At 47.8% G+C, this 15,872-nt stretch overlaps 3 protein-coding genes across 3 annotated transcripts in view; 1 reads left to right on the top strand and 2 right to left on the bottom strand.

Annotated features, from left to right (window-relative positions):
- The window catches only part of LOC307199067 (uncharacterized protein), a 116,509-nt gene that overhangs the window by 100,409 nt on the left and 228 nt on the right, over nucleotides 1-15,872 (bottom strand). The window contains exon 2 of the mRNA XM_079946651.1: nucleotides 990-1,071. The gene's annotated coding sequence lies outside the window, so the exon portion shown is untranslated. The remainder of the gene's footprint in view (nucleotides 1-989; nucleotides 1,072-15,872) is intronic.
- Nucleotides 7,515-9,816, top strand: LAMTOR4 (late endosomal/lysosomal adaptor, MAPK and MTOR activator 4). The gene is made up of 4 exons (XM_079947116.1): nucleotides 7,515-7,588; nucleotides 7,688-7,774; nucleotides 8,136-8,253; nucleotides 9,461-9,816. The coding sequence occupies exons 1-4, from the start codon at nucleotides 7,586-7,588 to the stop codon at nucleotides 9,556-9,558; spliced, it is 306 nt and encodes a 101-aa protein (XP_079803242.1). The 5' UTR covers nucleotides 7,515-7,585; the 3' UTR covers nucleotides 9,559-9,816.
- LOC307199223 (uncharacterized protein) lies at nucleotides 11,308-15,451 on the bottom strand. The gene is made up of 2 exons (XM_079946984.1): nucleotides 14,024-15,451; nucleotides 11,308-13,400 (listed from the first exon to the last, which is right to left on the bottom strand). The coding sequence occupies exons 1-2, from the start codon at nucleotides 14,055-14,057 to the stop codon at nucleotides 12,172-12,174; spliced, it is 1,263 nt and encodes a 420-aa protein (XP_079803110.1). The 5' UTR covers nucleotides 14,058-15,451; the 3' UTR covers nucleotides 11,308-12,171.

Here is a 15,872-nt window from a genome sequence, read left to right as displayed (position 1 = left end):
TTCTTAGAAAACATTATCTACTACATTGTTGTTTTCTGCCTGTTAATTGCTGTGTTCTTTTAATGAGATTGTTTGGTTGTACATTTTAATTATGGATGCTTCTTTTACATGTCTTTCATTGTATCTTTTAATGGGTATTAATCTATGTGTAAATCGGTGGAGCTCCACATGGCGTTCTTCAACTCAGTCTGCACAAGCGTTCCTGCTTCCCAGATGGAAGGATCCCCTTTCCTCTCCCCGTCTGATGTTCTGGAGGGGAAACCTCCCCAATGCCCTAAGACCAACTTCAAGGGGGTGCAGGGGTTCACAGGAGGGGAAGGAGGGAGAAAGTGCAACTGATGAGGCTCATTTGGTGAATCCTGGCCACAATTATTTTTATGGTTAGAAGCCTATTTTAATATTAAATGGCAAATCAATAACTAAAACTACAATTACGGATAAATAGTACCAGCAATATTCATAAGGCCAGTTAAGGTGAGATGGTTGTTTATTAACCTTCTGGAATTGAAATTTAAGCCTTTGTTAAGGACAGGCATGACAGAAACCAAGATGAGGAGAGGGATTCATCCTGGCCCAGAGGCACCTGGCTGCCACGTCCCTCAGCCTCCTTCCCCACAATGCTCCTTCCTCCTACCTGAATTCTTTCCACAGCCACTGCTTCCCCTCCACCAGGAAAAGATGGGTGAGGAGGTCTTGCCATTGTTCTTCTGTCAGCTGCAAGACCAAAAGGTAAATGGGAAGTCTTAGCGCCTCCTTCTCAGAGGTTTAAGCAGTGCAGCACTAAATACAGAAGAGCCTTTCTAAAAGCCTCACCTGCTGAGTGAATGTTGATGTTTGTACCCATTTCATATGTTAGTTGTGCAAAAATACATCTCCCCTCCTTTGGGGTCTTGGCCCCAAATGATTAAAAGAACCTACAGAATAGTTCCAAAATGAACATAAACATAAAAAACATTAAAAAAAAATAAAAAAACCTCCTTCCTCCTTACCCAGCGGCCTCTCTCTGGTGTCCAACGGAGTCTTCTCTGCCTCAGAGGAATCTTGGCTCCTTTCTGCAAACAGATCCTTTCCCTGAAAGAGAAACAAGAATTCAAAACAGAGAACGGGAAGAAGGATTGGAAAAGGAATGGCAGAAGCAAAAGCTTTAGGGGTATCTAATACCATTCACTTAAGGCTTTCCAAAAATAGATGGGCCATTAGAAGAGAGTTTGGGGGAACTCTCCCTCCTGTTTGGAGCCCCTTAGGATTATCCAGTCTCTCTCACCTGCTTCCTCTCCTCTGCCTGACTCAGAAGGAATCCTTCGGCCAGGGCCACTGCCTGGGAACTGGTCTCCGCTCCACATTCTCTCACCCAGCTCTCCATCTCTGGCGGAAGGACAGTCAGGAACTGCTCCAAGATCACCAGGTCCAGCATCTCAGCTTTCGTGTGCCTTTCTGGCTTCAGCCACTGACGGTAAAGGTGGTGGAGTCGGCTGCAAACTTCTCGGGGTCCTTTGGCCTCCTGGTAGCAGAACTGCCTGAACAGCTGGCTCTGCAAATCTGAGTGGAGGGTGTCCTCCTCTCCCAGGATCTTCTGCACAGAGTTTTCCCAGAATCCCCCACTGCTCCTAGTTTGGATAGCATAACCTCTTCCTGCTTCAGGGCCAGCTGAGTCTTGCTCATCCATCTGGGCTCTCAGGAAGCTTCCAAGAGATCGGAACGAATCCCTTGGTCTTCTGCCAACAGGGGCTAGCAACTTCTACAAAGCAAACATATTGTTCCATTATAAAATTGATACACAGTCAGGAGAATAAAAATGTTCCCTGAATTAAGCATGGCTGAGTCTTGCTACGAACCAGGACTGGACTGTACCACAGCACAGACTCTGGACTTTCTTTAACAAAAAAAGGAAGGCGGAGAAGCAAGCCTGTAGACCACGCATCCCCAAAGTCGGCCCTCCAGATGTTCTGGGACTACAACTCCCATCACCCCTAGTTAACTGGACCAGTGGTCAGGGATGACGGGAATTGTAGTCCCAAAATATCTGGAAGGCCGAGTTTGGGGATGCCTGTTCTAGACCTGCCAGGAGGAATGTGATCATGCAAGATTTGCCGGCAGTTGAAGGGATTTCTGTGAGATGAAAGGCCTGGTTTCTTCCACCTTTCAGTGTTTTCAGTGAACGTATGCCATTGGAACTGCGATCGAAGAGTCATTTGTACCGAGTGTAATTTGGACACTGGGATAGACTTGGGGTGCTAACCCCGGGGTCCTCAAGAGTTGCTCTCCCTCCCTCCCACTCCAGTGCACATTTCTTTCCTGCTTCGGTCACTTTTTCTAGCACTTGAAATCTGCAACGTTCTCAAGGCATACTACTTTGGTGGCGTCCTTTTGTCTTTGTCCTGAGGCCCAGGTACACATGTTCAAAACTGGGCCTAAACCAGATCTAGGAAATCAATTTCCTCCAGGAACGCCTGGATCTGGTCCGTTATGAACCTCTCAAGAACCTCGCCAAATAAGGGGAGGCTGGCAACTGGCCTGCAGTTACTTAGATTTTCCAAATCCAGGGAGGGTTTCTTGAGGTGTGGTTGATTCTAACCCTGCCTCCTCCAAGCAGGAAGGGACCACCCACTCATGCAGGGAGGCAGTGACCACCTCCCTGGCCCAGCCAGCTGTCTCCTCCCTGCTATTTATTTTCATCCAAGAGCGACAAAGGTCCAGACTGCAAGTGGTTGCACTGACTGATCTGAGCACTTAGCCCACGTCCGCGAGCCTCACTAACTGAAACTCATCCAACACAACAGGACTAGACTGGGCTCTGTACACCCCATGAGACTCATCTGCTATTACAGCACAATCAAGGTCTCAGTGGATTCAAGTGATTTTATCCTCAAAAGGATTTGCAAAAAAGTCACAGTGAGCTGCTGTCGACTGTAAAGGATTCCACACTACCTGGAACAGCCCTGATGGGTGGCCCAATGAGGGTGCAATGGAAGCTTCTGTGCTGCCTTCACTGCCACTAGGTAGAGTCCACGATGAGCCCTCACCAGTGTCCGGTTGCATTCAACCAGGTTTTTCCTCCACTCCCATATGAGCCATCTCCCAGCTTCTTTCCTTGCCCCAACCCCTGGGGTGTACCAGGTTTAACTCTGCACTGCATAAAGAAGCACTTTCTTTTCTTTGCCTTCCGTCTTCCAATGTTCCTCATTATTACTGTTATTATTCATTTCACTTCTATACCGCTTTATATTTTTAAGGAAAATCTCAAAGCCGTTTACAGCATATTAATAAAACAATCCAGAATCAAACATTTCTGAAGAAAGTCAGATATGAAGTATACAGTCAAAGCAACATAATTGACAGGAAACTAAAATATTATCTTAAAAGATTTCGAAAGAAAACATTACAAAGGAGGAGGTCAACTACAGTATACATATTTAACACAAAGTTAACAAAAAAAAAAAACTTAAAACATTTCAAAAGAAAGCATTGCTAAGTGAAGTCAGATATAAAATACATATAAATTATTTGCATCACCTAATCACTCTATAATTCCACCATAATCAGTTTTGTCTGACATATCTGCAAATACACTTATAACTGGGTATTAAAGGTGGATCTGTATTCCAAGCAGTTCACTCATTCATTGCATAGGTCCGTTTTGCCCAGGCTTTTTGTTTTTGTCGTATGTGTTGTCTGAATGTTCAAGTGCGCTACGACCTCTCTTAATAAATGCGACTTTTTCATCAATCTTAATGGGGTTTATTTGCATGCTCTCTTTCCCTGACCCAAAGACTCTTCCCCCCAAGTGGCAGGCAGCGTCCAGAGCCAAAGAGAGAGGGGGGCTGCAGCGGACCCACAGCGGAACTCTCTATTTGGCTTTGCAGAGATGAAGGGGGCAGACACCCCCCCTCCCATGCACCCTCCCCTGCTGCAGCCCTGGGACCCCCTTCTCCCCCCCCCCCGCATCCTAAGGGGGCTCACCTGATCCCCCGAGGGGGCACCAAGGCAGCGCTTGCGCAGGAAAAAGACAGCCTCCCCCCCCCGCCCCTTGCAGGAAGACCCTCCCCCCCCCCCCGCCTTCACTTCCTCTCCTCTCTAGGAATCCAGCTCGGTTCCTTTTAAGCCTTGCAAAGCCGAGGGCAGCAAAGCCATCCCTCTCTGCATACTGATACGGAAGGGGGGGAGCATGTCTTCTTCACCTTCTTCTTCGCTACAATATATCCATTTATTTCCAATTGTCAATGTCAGAAGGGGCTAAAATCTATAAAATTCATAGAAACTCAACGTGCCAGTTTGCTCAATTTCTCTAGGACTCCATCACCCCTCCCCTGTCCTCCATAATCCCTCAGGCAAGGTGTCAAGACCCTAATCCTGTCCAATCACTCTGCCAAGCCTTTCCTCCGGGCAATGCCAGTACATGGACCATTGTCTTCTCATCAGGATGTGCTTATCTGCGCATATCTCCAGCTCTGCATATTCCCCCCTCCCTCCTCCATATGTTAATCCTGTGTAACCCAACCTCTTCTTAATGTATTCATGATGTCATCTGTGTAACCTAACCTCTCTTTAATGTATTCATGATGTAACTGGGATGTATTTTGCACTGTATTCTGGGACATGGAGGGAAGTTTCAAAAGTTCATGTCACCCCTTTCTCGCGGTTCAATCTCGCCTTGAACCTGTTGCGCAATAAACTTGGATCTTCTGCAGCTTGCTCCTGTCTCCGGCTGAGCTCATTTTCCTCCGCAGGGACCCGCGGACTTAGTCCGACGAGCTGGGTGGCAGAGCAGCCTTGCACCCAGATTTTACCGTAACAATACTGTGCTGTATTCTCTGGAAAGGGACCCGAGGGTCCTCTAGTCCAACCCCCTGAAGTGCAGGAATTGCGCTGGCACACGTTCCTGGGTCAGCTCGAAGCACCAACTTTCTGGTTAATTGCCAGACACGCTGATTCATGGGGTTTTTTTGGGGGGGGGTAGCAGGGGACGGCACCCTCCTGGTTGGGTTCTGAGCGGCTTCCTCCCTTGTCCAAAAACAGGAGGAGGTGGAAGGGGATTTGCAAAGCAGGAAACCCCTTAGAGAATAATAGAATCACATAGAGTGTGGGAATGTTGTGAGTTGAGGGAAGAGGTGGCGGCCTCCGCAAGATGGGCAGGGTAGGAGGAGGAGAAAGACCGAATATAACATCATAAAATGTCAAAGTAATAATAATAATAATAATAATAATAATAATAATAATAATAATAATAATTTTATTATTTATATGCCACCCATCTGGCTGGGTTGCCCCAGAAACTCTGGGCGGCTTCCAACACATAAAAACATAACAAAACATCAAACATTAATAGTAACAATCTGATCCTCCTGAACGGTAGCTGCCAGGGCAATGAACACCCAGTCATCTCACTCTCACGCCACGTTCACCATGACCATTGAGCAGAAAAGCAAGTGACAGGAACACCAGTTTTCATGCCAAGCTGCAGCCCATAGACCTTGCTGGTTCAGAAAGGCAAAAGACCAAAGTAGAAGGTGATCGACTGTGGGAAGGGATCAACATCAACAATGGACTCCTCTGCTCTATCTGGGGAATGCCATCAGCGCCCTTGGGGAGGAAACCAAAAAGGGCAATTTTGTCCTTTACAGGGACTCCCAAGTTAACACGCCTTTTGCAAGATTCCTTGGGAGGCAATAGCCACACCTTGATGGTTGTCCATGTGAGCCCAGCAGATTCCAACCTTGAAGAGACTATGCTATGCTGATAGGGCCAGAAAATAAAGAACAAGCCGATAGTGGACACTGATCCTCAGGCAGCAGAGATCAGCCGGCTAAAGCTGCAGGTCTTGCTACTGCAGACCTCATGGAGGGAGCCTTCCAGTGTCTGTGGGTGGTGGGCCCTCAGAAAAGGTGCAATCTCTGATGGAGAAAAATCACTCCCTCATGAAGGAAAATGAGACACTAAGCTGCAGCCTCAGTGAAGCAGCAGCCAGATGGCCCAGGTGCTGGAGCAGCAGAACGAAAAGATCAGCATAAAGCTGGAGAAGCTCCAGGAACTCACTGCGTTGAAACTCGACCTGCAGAAGCCGCTTAAACCAAAATTCAAAACGCCACAAAAACTCTTTAAAACATTTAAAAGCGTTTTCAGCATTTGCCCCAACCCTAGAGTTTGTTCCAGTGAGCCTGGGCTCTTCAAGACGCAAAGCCGGGCAATGTCCCTCCAGCTTCCCAGGAGTCTAAAGCAGAGCAGGGTGAGTCTGATTCCCACCCCCTAGGCTAGGTGGGAAAAAGCCTTGCAGGGAGCAGCCTTCAAGACTCACAGCTGGGCGATCTTGGTCGCCCTCCTCTGCACACCTTCCAGCTTGTCAACATCCTTCTTAAATTGTGGTGCCCAGAACCAGACACAGTATTCAAGGCAGAAGAGAGTGGCACTATGACTTCCCTTGATGGGGACACTAGACTTCTATTGAGGTAGCCTGGAATAGATTTGCTCTTTTTGCTGCTGCATCACATGGTTGACTCATGTTCAGCTTGTGGTCCACCAAGACCCCTAGATGCTTTTCAGATGTGCTGCTAGTAAGCCAGGTATCCCCCATTTGTGCAGCTGCTTCTTCCTGCCTTAAGTGCAGAACCTGACATTTGTCCTATACACTCCATGTGCTTTCCATGCTCCAGATCATGGGTTTCTTCACAGGTGTACCTACACATCCTTTGCAGAGAACGCTCCTCCTCCTTCCTTCCTGTTTAATCTATTCCCTTTGAACTGGTTATACCTGTTGACTTGGAGCAAAGGTCCAAATAAAGCATTGTCCCCCCCCCCCCCCTCCTGGCCAAATGCTCAGGAACAATGGGGTGGAAAGGGAGAAAGAAAAGCCCTGCAGTCCAGCCATGGGTCTCTCGTCCCACCAGATTTCAGTGTGTCTTGTGTGGGGGGCCAGGGAGTTGCAGGTTTCTTCTGGTTCCAATTCCGTATTTTGTCCTTATGTTTTGTGTGTTTATTTCGCATTTTACGCCATAAACCCCTCTTCATCTTCAGATACAAATGATGACAATGAACCTGCCTGTGAGGTTATATTGTCCCTCTGTTGTCAGGAGCTCATATTCGTCTTGCTTTATCCTGCTGCTCTTTCAGGGACCTTCAGGGGCAAACAAATAAAGTGAATTCACCATAGGGACCATTGCCAGCAGCTGTGGGCTTTCCTGGACCTTGTACACATTTTACTCCCATTAACGTTTCCTGCGTCTTTCAGGACTGTTCCTCCCCCCGCCTCCCCGCGGTTTCCAGCTCCAGCTATTTTCCTGTCAGAGGAAAAAGGCGGCCCCCCCCGCCCCCCCCCCCGCCTCAAAAGGAAGGGAAAAGGCGGGCTTCGAGCGGGAGAGTGGCAGCGAGGCTTCGCGCAGGCGCAGTAAGGAGCTCCCCCGGCGCCGGCCTTAAGCGGGCTTCCATCACGGAGAGGCTCCAGATTCCTAGAGCGGCGATCCCGCCCATCCGCTAAGAGACGTCCTTTATTCGCTGCCGACCTACAGCTCCCGCTTCCGCCGGAAGTCAAGGTTGGGGAAGTTGTTGGAGGCGGCAGCGGAGGGTTCGGTCCCGGGACGGAGCATCGGCGGCGATGGTGGGCGGCTCCGCCCCCGCGGGAGGGGGAGGGAAGGGCGACCCCCCCGCTGACCCCCCGCCCCTCTGACTCTCTCTCTCTCTCTCCCCCCCCCCTCAGGCGGCGACGGCGGCGCTGACTCAGGGGCTGGAGCGGGTCCCCGACCAGACCGGCTACCTGGTCATCTGCGACGGGGCGGTGCTGGCGGTGAGGACACGGAGGAGGAGGAGACCCCCCCCCTAGGCCAGGACTCCCCCCTCTCCTGGGAGGCAGGCAGGCTGTTTAGGGAAGTTTGTAATGTTTAATCCTGCATTGTGTTTTTAATATTCGAGTGGGAGCCGCCCAACCAGATGGGCGGGGTATAAATAATAAATTATTATTACTATTGTTCTTGTTATTCTTAGCCTAGACGACCACACAGGGCTGTTGTCAGGGGAGAGTTAAATGCGGATGTCAAGCACATGGGCCGCCTCGGGATCCGCTTGCAGGGAGAAGAGGCGGGTGGCAGGGATGCCCCGAGGTGCCTACTGACAAAGGACTCCTCTTCTTTTTCTCCCTGCCCTGCCAGTCTTCGGGCGACCTGGAGAACGACGAGCGGACGGCCGGGGTGATCTCGGAGCTGGTGAACACAGCCTGCGCTTTCCGCCTGCCCCGCTGCCCTGAGGTGCCCTTCAGGCGTATCTCTGGTGAGAAGGGGGCAGACCCCCCCCCAGCGCTCGCAGGCGGGCTTCCCCCGTGGGGCCTCCCTGGATACAAAGGGGAGCAGGGCTGCATCCCACCCTTTTGGTCGGGGAGCCTCAGGGCAGCCTGGATTCCTATTGGCCCCTCTTGGCGTCTGCTCTTCTCCCTCCCCCGTGTAGAGTTGAACTCGGAGCTTCCCGGATGCATCCTGTTCTTGCCCCCTTTCACCAAACCCTAAAGGAGAGCCAGGCAGGTGGTGGGGAGAGCTAGGATGGTGGGGAAGGAAGGCTCAGACCCCTCCCCTGACCCATGGCACCTGCCTTGCATGCAGAAGGTCCCTTGGGGGCTCCCTGATGGCAACTCCAGGTATGTCTGCGCAGGACCCTATAGTGGATTCACTGCCAGTCAGTGAAGACAGCACTGGGCTCAATGGACTGAGTGGTCTTCCTTGGGAGAAGCAGCTTTCTGTCACTGAGCCTGACCTACCTCAGAGGGATGTGAGGAGGAAATGGGGTGACCGCCCCATCAGTGACGGAGTGAGGAGCAAATAAGGTTGTTCTGCAGGGTGCTCTGTGTGGGGCTTCCTTGAAACTGCTGTCGGTGCAGGATGCTGCAGCGCAATTGCTGGCAGGAGTGAGGCCTTGTCAGCATATAACACTTGTACTCAGAGACCTGCACTGGCTGCCCATTTGCTACCAGGCCAAGTTTAAGGTGGCACAATTAGAATGTAAAGCCCTTAACAACTTGGGACCGGTTTACCTGTGAGATCACCTAAGCCCGCATGTGCCAGCCTGACCATTTAGGCTGGCTACAGGTGCCACATAATACGTGCACTGCAGTTGTATGAACTTGATCACTTAATGTGGTAGCACCTAAACTCTGGAACTCCCTGCCTATGGATGCTAGATAGATGCCTTCAGTTGCACTCTTCTCAATCCTGCTAAAAAACGTGCAAAACAAGCCCGCCTTGGCATTCAGAGAGTTGATGCCAGTTTAAATCAGTTTTTAGACTATATTAACTTTTTCAAAGTTTAAAATTGCTGCTGTTAATCTTCATCAGTGATAATATTATATACTGCTTTGAGGTTTTATTATAACCAGACTGTGTATAAATATATGAAAAAGTACATAAATGCACCCAAGCACCCTGCTGGGGGGGTCTCGTCTCTCCTAATACCCTTACTGGGGTCTCTCTCTCTTTCGTCCCCCCAGTGGTGTTTGGGGAGCACTCCTTCCTTGTTACCATATCTGGTCAGAAGCTGTTTGTGGTGAAGAGGCAGAACAGCGTCCGGGAGCCTGTGATCGTCTGAACTTGACCTGCCCGCTTCTTCTGTAACTGACTTTGGGAGTGGGGGACTCAAGGAGAGTTGGGGTGCAGGAAGAAAGCACCTTTTTTGTATCCGTGTGGGGCTCATCTCTGTGTTGATACTGGGTGACAAGAGGGCTGAAGGCTCCTTAGATGTGTTGTACATTCTGCTTAAAGGCTTCGTGTCGCTGGGGGTTTGCTCCATATAGCTGTGGGCGTGATGGCAGTATCATGTGAAATAAAGTTCTTTGAAAAGAGACAACTAACCCGGTGGACTAGCTTTTTAGTAGAATTGTGGAATTTTAGGGTTGGAATGGACCCTGGGGTCATCTAGCCCAGAACCCCTGACAGGTAGCCACCCAACCTCTCTCAAAATCTCCAGTGAAGGAGAGTTCACCACCTTCTGCGGCCAGAGGACCACAGTGTTGGAAGGGACCCTGAGTGACATCTAGTCCAGCCCCATGCAGTGCAGGAATCAAGCAAAGAATCGGTGGCAAATGGCCATCCAGCCTCTGCTTAAAAACCTCCAAGGGAAGGTGTTTCTCGGAGGTTCTCAGTTTCTCGTATGGCAGCAGAAGGGCCTGAGAGCGAAGGCAACCTGGGGGTCGGGAAATGGCACCCCCCCAAAAAGGTCTGGATGCATCTGGGTAGCCAGGCTCGTTAGGTGATCAGCACAGCACCCATATAATAGCCTTGCTATCCCCTTGGCCTGACTAGCCTCTTTTTAGCAATGGCCCCACATAAGTAAGATTAAATAAAGGTTTTGCTGGCACGGAAATAAGCTCAATACCACACCCAAGGAATGCAGAGAGATAAATCACAAACAACACAACTCTGTATATGGCATTAAAAAAATAATAATACACAACATTTCAACACCTTCTAATACATAGAATCTTAAATAATATATATCATGCCAAAATAATAACCACATAACAACAATATCTCAAAGCCCAACAGTTCAAATATTCCTGAAAGAAGTCCATGAGAATGACTCTGTAGACTTGTGCTGGTGCAATCCCAATGGAACTCCCAACGATGAGATACCCGGATTTCAGTCTCTGTTTTGTGAATCTTCTGGTTGGCCTGTAAAGGAACTATATAATGGCAATTCAGTGCTCCACCAAATAAATCAGCTCCAAACTTAGAATGACACTTTGTTCTTTTTGAAAAGGCTATACACCTTCTTTTTGAAAAGGCTATACACCTTGACATATACAGAGCCAAAGCCATTTAGGGCTTTAAAGATCAGCACCAACACTTTGAATTGTGCTTGGAAACTTACTGGGAGCCAGTGTAGATATTTCAGGACCGGTGTTATATGGTCCCAGCGGCCGCTCCCAGTCACCAGTCTGGCAGCCACATTCTGGATTAGTTGTAGTTTCTGAGTCACCTTAAAAGGTAGCCTGATTCAGAGCTCATTGCAGAGCTCATGTTTATGGTCCCAATATGGACTCTCCATAAATGTTTTCCAATTATTTTGGACATCTGAATGACTGTAATTATGATGAGTTAATAATAGCAGGGGACTTTTAATTAAATATTATCCTATCCTAACCTAGATAGAAATACACCAACAAAGAAAAAGAATTAGTGAGGTTGGACAATAGGGAAACATGAATTGAGTTTAATAGATCCTTGGCACTTGATTTATCCTACTGTGGTAATAATTTACCTCTATGCCACTGGCCCTTGCCCAGGTGAGGAAACAAACCATTAAATAACGACGAAACCAAGAGAGCAAACAAAAATGTCCAGTTGGGACTTGGTTTATTAAAACTATTGGACAATAGGGCAGTTTTGCCAGCTAGAAAAAGACTGTCCCCAAAGGAACATGTGAACAAAGGTTTTATAGGGTTTTATACAAAGAGCTGCTATACATCACAAAACAACACTGCATACATCAAAAGAGGTCACAGGTAAAGGAGTGTAAAAGTTCTGGCTGGACTCTGTTTTCAGCTCCCCTCATTTATCTTGGGGAACCCCAACCCTTAGGTTTCAGCTTTTGCACTTGGCCTCCAGTTGCCTTCATTAAGGAGCAAATCGTCCTTCCATGTCCCTGGAACACTTCAAGGAGCCGCTTGCTTAGCACTCCGGTACTAATGCAAACCCCCCCTCCTTGGCTGGGCATTTGTGCCTTTCCAGTAATGCAAATACACCTCCCACAATCCAGGGTCAGATCGGAATGGAATGCAGTGCAGATGTGTGGCATGAGAGATTTGAAAAATGTAGGAATATAAGAATCAAATCACTCATAGATACACTGATACGTAATCCCATAAACACATGAAACAACTAAAGCAAAATCTATATAATATGAAAAATTATTTAACTATGCTAACCGAGAATATTCATTTTTCTCACATGTGCACAAGAATTTCTTTAGGTTTGATTGTGATGGACTGTGAGATTGGCCCTCTCATTGAACTTCTTTCCACATTCACAGCACTGTTGTGGCTTCTCCCATGAATGAATTGTTAGATTGGAAGTGAGATGGGGGCTAAGACTGAAGCTTTCTCTACATTCCAACTAGTGATATGGTTTCTGCCCTGTGCTAATTTTTTGATGGAAAGTGAGACTCATCTTGGAATTGAAGCTGTTTCCAGGTTCTAAGGATTTAAAATGGTTCCTCCCTACTATGAGTCCTTTCATGTGAAGTGAGACTTCTCTTACGACTGAAGCTGTCTCCGCATTCCAAGCACTGATATAGTTTCTCCCCTGTATGAATTCTTTGATGCGAAGTGAGATTGGCCCTGTCACTAAAGCGCCTTCCACATTCCAAGCAAGGATATGGTTTCTCCCCTGTATGGATTCTTTGATGGGAAAGGAGATGGTGGCTGTGACTGAAGGTTTTTCCACATTCCAAGCACTCATACGGTTTCTCCCCTGTATGGATCCTTTGATGCGAAGCTAGATTGTTGCTCTGACTGAAGCTCTTTCCGCACTGCAAGCACTGATATGGCTTCTCCCCCGTATGAATTCTTTGATGCGAAGTGAGATTTGCCCTGTCACTAAAGCTCTTTCCACATTTGGAACAGGGATACGGTTTCTCCCCTGTATGAATTCTTTGATGGGAAGTGAGATGGGCACTTTGACGGAAGCTCTTTCCACATTCCAAGCAATAAAATAGTTCCTCCTTTGTATGAATTTTTTGAGGGGCTGTGCGATTGGACATCAATGTGAAGTTTCGTCCCCATCCTAAGCACTGATGTGGTTTCCCTTCTGTATGAATTCTCTGATGGGAAGTGAGATGGGCACTCTGAGTGAAGCTCTTTCCACATTCCAAACACTTATAGGGTTTCCCCTCCATATGAATTATTTGATGGGAAGTGAGATGAGCCCTTTTACTGAAGGTCTTCCCACATTCTGAGCACTGATATGGTTTCTCCCCTGTATGAATTCTTTGATGGGATGTGAGATGGGCACTCTGAGTGTAGCTCTTTCCACATTCCATGCACTGATACGGTTTCTCCCTGATATGAATTTTTTGATGGGCTGTGAGATTTGACTTCACACTAAAGCTCTTTCCACATTCTGAGCACTGATGTGGTTTCTCCCCTGTATGAATTCTTTCGTGGGAAGTGAGATGGGCACTCTGAGTGAAGCTCTTTCCACATTCCATGCACAGATATGGCTTCTCCCCTCTATGAATTCTTTGATGGGAAGTCAGACTATCCTTCCGACTAAAGTTCTTTCTACATTCCAAGCACTGATAGGGTTTCCCCCCAAAGGGATTTATTTGATGGGAAATGGAAATAAAGTGCTGACTGAAGCTCTCTCCATGCTCCTGCACTGTGTGGATTTTATCATGGTCCCACTTGTTCTTAATTTCCATTTCACCACTACCTGCAACAAAAATAGACACAGATTAGAGCCTTGGGTCTTGGTCTTTCCAGTTCTTAATTTCCAATTCATCACCACTTGGAACGGATAGAGAAATGGATTACAGCCAGATTACAGGGAAAAAAAGAGCTCAAATTATTGAACAATGCTAATTAACACTTGTGATACAGGAAGAACTGAAGGGAATTAGGAAGTCTCACTACAGGGATCACCACATTTGTTGAAAGGCATTAGCTAACATATTTATGGGAACCTGAGGTTTGAAAAGCTTGGCTCTTTTCTGGAGTGGACTTTGCTTGGCCCAGTCATGGATTCAACACCAATTTCCAATGTCAGTCATCTCTTTAGTCAACTGAAATTGGACAGAAGCAAAATAAATAATAATAATAATAATAATAAACCTGACAGAAACTACCACCACTTTCCTAACCAGCCCAGTCCAGTCATTTTAATCTTACTATCTTCTATAATGTTTAAAAAAGCAAAACTGGAGGGGGGGGGGGAGTTTCCAAATCGCCACTGCTGGGGGTTGCGCTCTTGAGCTCCATCAGAATATTGGAGGCTCATCACACAGAGGTATGAACTGAATTTCAAAACAGATAATATGATCTGACAGGGAGCCTTACCAAGAGAGGCCACAATCCCACGATTCTCCTCCATGACTTCTTTATGCAGAGCTCTCTGGTCAGGATCCAGCAAGGCCCACTCCTCGTCTGTGAAATGGACAGTGACATCTTCAAAGCAGACTGGACCCTAAAATAAAAAGAGAAACGTCCTCTTCTTAGACAGCACGGCTGTGTTGTTTTAAGGGGGTTGTTTGGCTGCTTCTTCTAACCACTTAATGGAATTATTTTATTGTGTACTTTAATGATGAGTATTTTAACGATTAGATTAGGGACGTGGATGGCGATGTGGTTTAAACCACTGTGCTGCTTGGACTTGCTGATCGGAAGGTCGCGGTTCGAATCCCCGTGATGGGGTGAGCTCCTGTTGTTTGGTCCCTGCTCCTGCCAACCTAGCAGTTTGAAAGCACATCAAAGTGCAAGTAGATAAATAGGTACCGGTCTGGCGGGAAGGTCAACGGCGTTTCCGTGTGCTGCTCTGGTTCGCCAGAAGCAGCTTAGTCATGCTGGCCACATGACCCGGAAGCTGCGGACAAACGCCGGCTCCCTCGGCCAATGAAACGAGATGAGCGCTGCAACCCCAGAGTCGTTCGCGACTGGACTTAACTGTCAGGGGTACCTTTACCTTTAACTATTTTAACAATGGGTACTATTTTTGATGTAAATGGATGGAACTCTGCATAGTGTTCTCCAACTCATGCTGCCTCTGTAAGCGTTCATTTGCCAGATGGAAGGACCTCCCCTTCCTCTCCCTGTGCACTGTTCAGCGAGCAGGGGACCCTGTTGCTGCTCTATTGCCAACCTCAAAGGTGCACCGGAAGGAAACCACATCATGCACCTGCTGGGGCTGTTTAGGTGAACCCTGGTCAATGTTTTGGATACTTTGTCAACTGCTTAGAAGCCTATTTTAGCATTTAACAATCAATATAGAAATTAAACTGCAACTACTGATAAATAGGGACGCAGGTGGCGCTGTGGGTTAAATCACAGAGCCTAGGACTCGCCGATCAGAAGGTCAGCGGTTTGAATCCCCGTGACGGGGTGAGCTCCCGTCACTCGGTCCCTGCTCCTGCCAACCTAGCAGTTCAAAAACATGTCAAAGTGCAAGTAGATAAATAGGTACCGCTCTGGCGGGAAGGTAAACGGCGTTTCCGTGCGCTGCTCTGGTTCGCCAGAAGTGGCTTGGTCATGCTGGCCACATGACCTGGAAGCTGTACGCCGGCTCCCTCGGCCAGTAAAGCGAGATGAGCGCCACAACCCCAGAGTCAGCCACGACTGGACCTAATGGTCAGGGGTCCCTTTACCTTTACGGATAAATAATGCTAGCAACATTCAAAAGCCTAGTTAAGTGGAGGTGGCTGTTCATTACTCTCAGGGAGATTCGCTCAGCCCCAGAGGCATCCTGGCTGCCCCACCCCTCAGCCTCTTTCCCCACAAGCTCCTTCCTGCTACCTGATCTGGTTCCATAGCTGCTGCTTCCCTTCCACCACCATTAAAAGATGGATGAGAAGGTCTTTCCAGCACCGTTCTGTCACCTGCAAGAGACAAAGGTAAACAAGAAGCCAAGAGTGCATGCTTCTGTCAGAGGTGAGGCTATGCAGCTCTAACTGCAGATGGTCCCTGCATTTGGACATTTCATATTTTAGCTATGTAAAAATACATCTCCCCTTCTTTGGACATTTGGCCCCAAGTGTCTCTCCAAAAAGATGGGAAAAAAACACACATTAGTTACAAAATACACGCAATGTTATCAAAGAGATGGAAAAATAAATTTCTTCTTACTCAGTGGCCTCTCTTCAGTCATCAATGGAATCCTCTCTGCCTCAGAGTGATTGGCGCTCATTTCTGCAAA

Source organism: Podarcis cretensis (assembly GCF_951804945.1).
Source record: "Podarcis cretensis genome assembly, chromosome: 12".
Classification (NCBI taxonomy): domain Eukaryota; kingdom Metazoa; phylum Chordata; class Lepidosauria; order Squamata; family Lacertidae; genus Podarcis; species Podarcis cretensis.
Note: the sequence above shows the minus strand (reverse complement) of the source record. Positions and strands in the feature narration are given on the sequence as shown.

Excerpts from the sequence above, each read along its gene's own strand:
- LAMTOR4 (XM_079947116.1), top strand. Across the intron at positions 7,775-8,135 it reads GCGACGGGGCGGTGCTGGCG|TCTTCGGGCGACCTGGAGAA; the intron begins GTGAGGACACGG and ends CTGCCCTGCCAG. Across the intron at positions 8,254-9,460 it reads GCCCTTCAGGCGTATCTCTG|TGGTGTTTGGGGAGCACTCC; the intron begins GTGAGAAGGGGG and ends TCGTCCCCCCAG.
- LOC307199223 (XM_079946984.1), bottom strand. The coding sequence starts at position 14,057 with ATGGAGGAGAATCGTGGGATTGTGGCCTCTCTTG. Across the intron at positions 13,401-14,023 it reads TGGGATTGTGGCCTCTCTTG|GTAGTGGTGAAATGGAAATT; the intron begins GTAAGGCTCCCT and ends TTTTTGTTGCAG.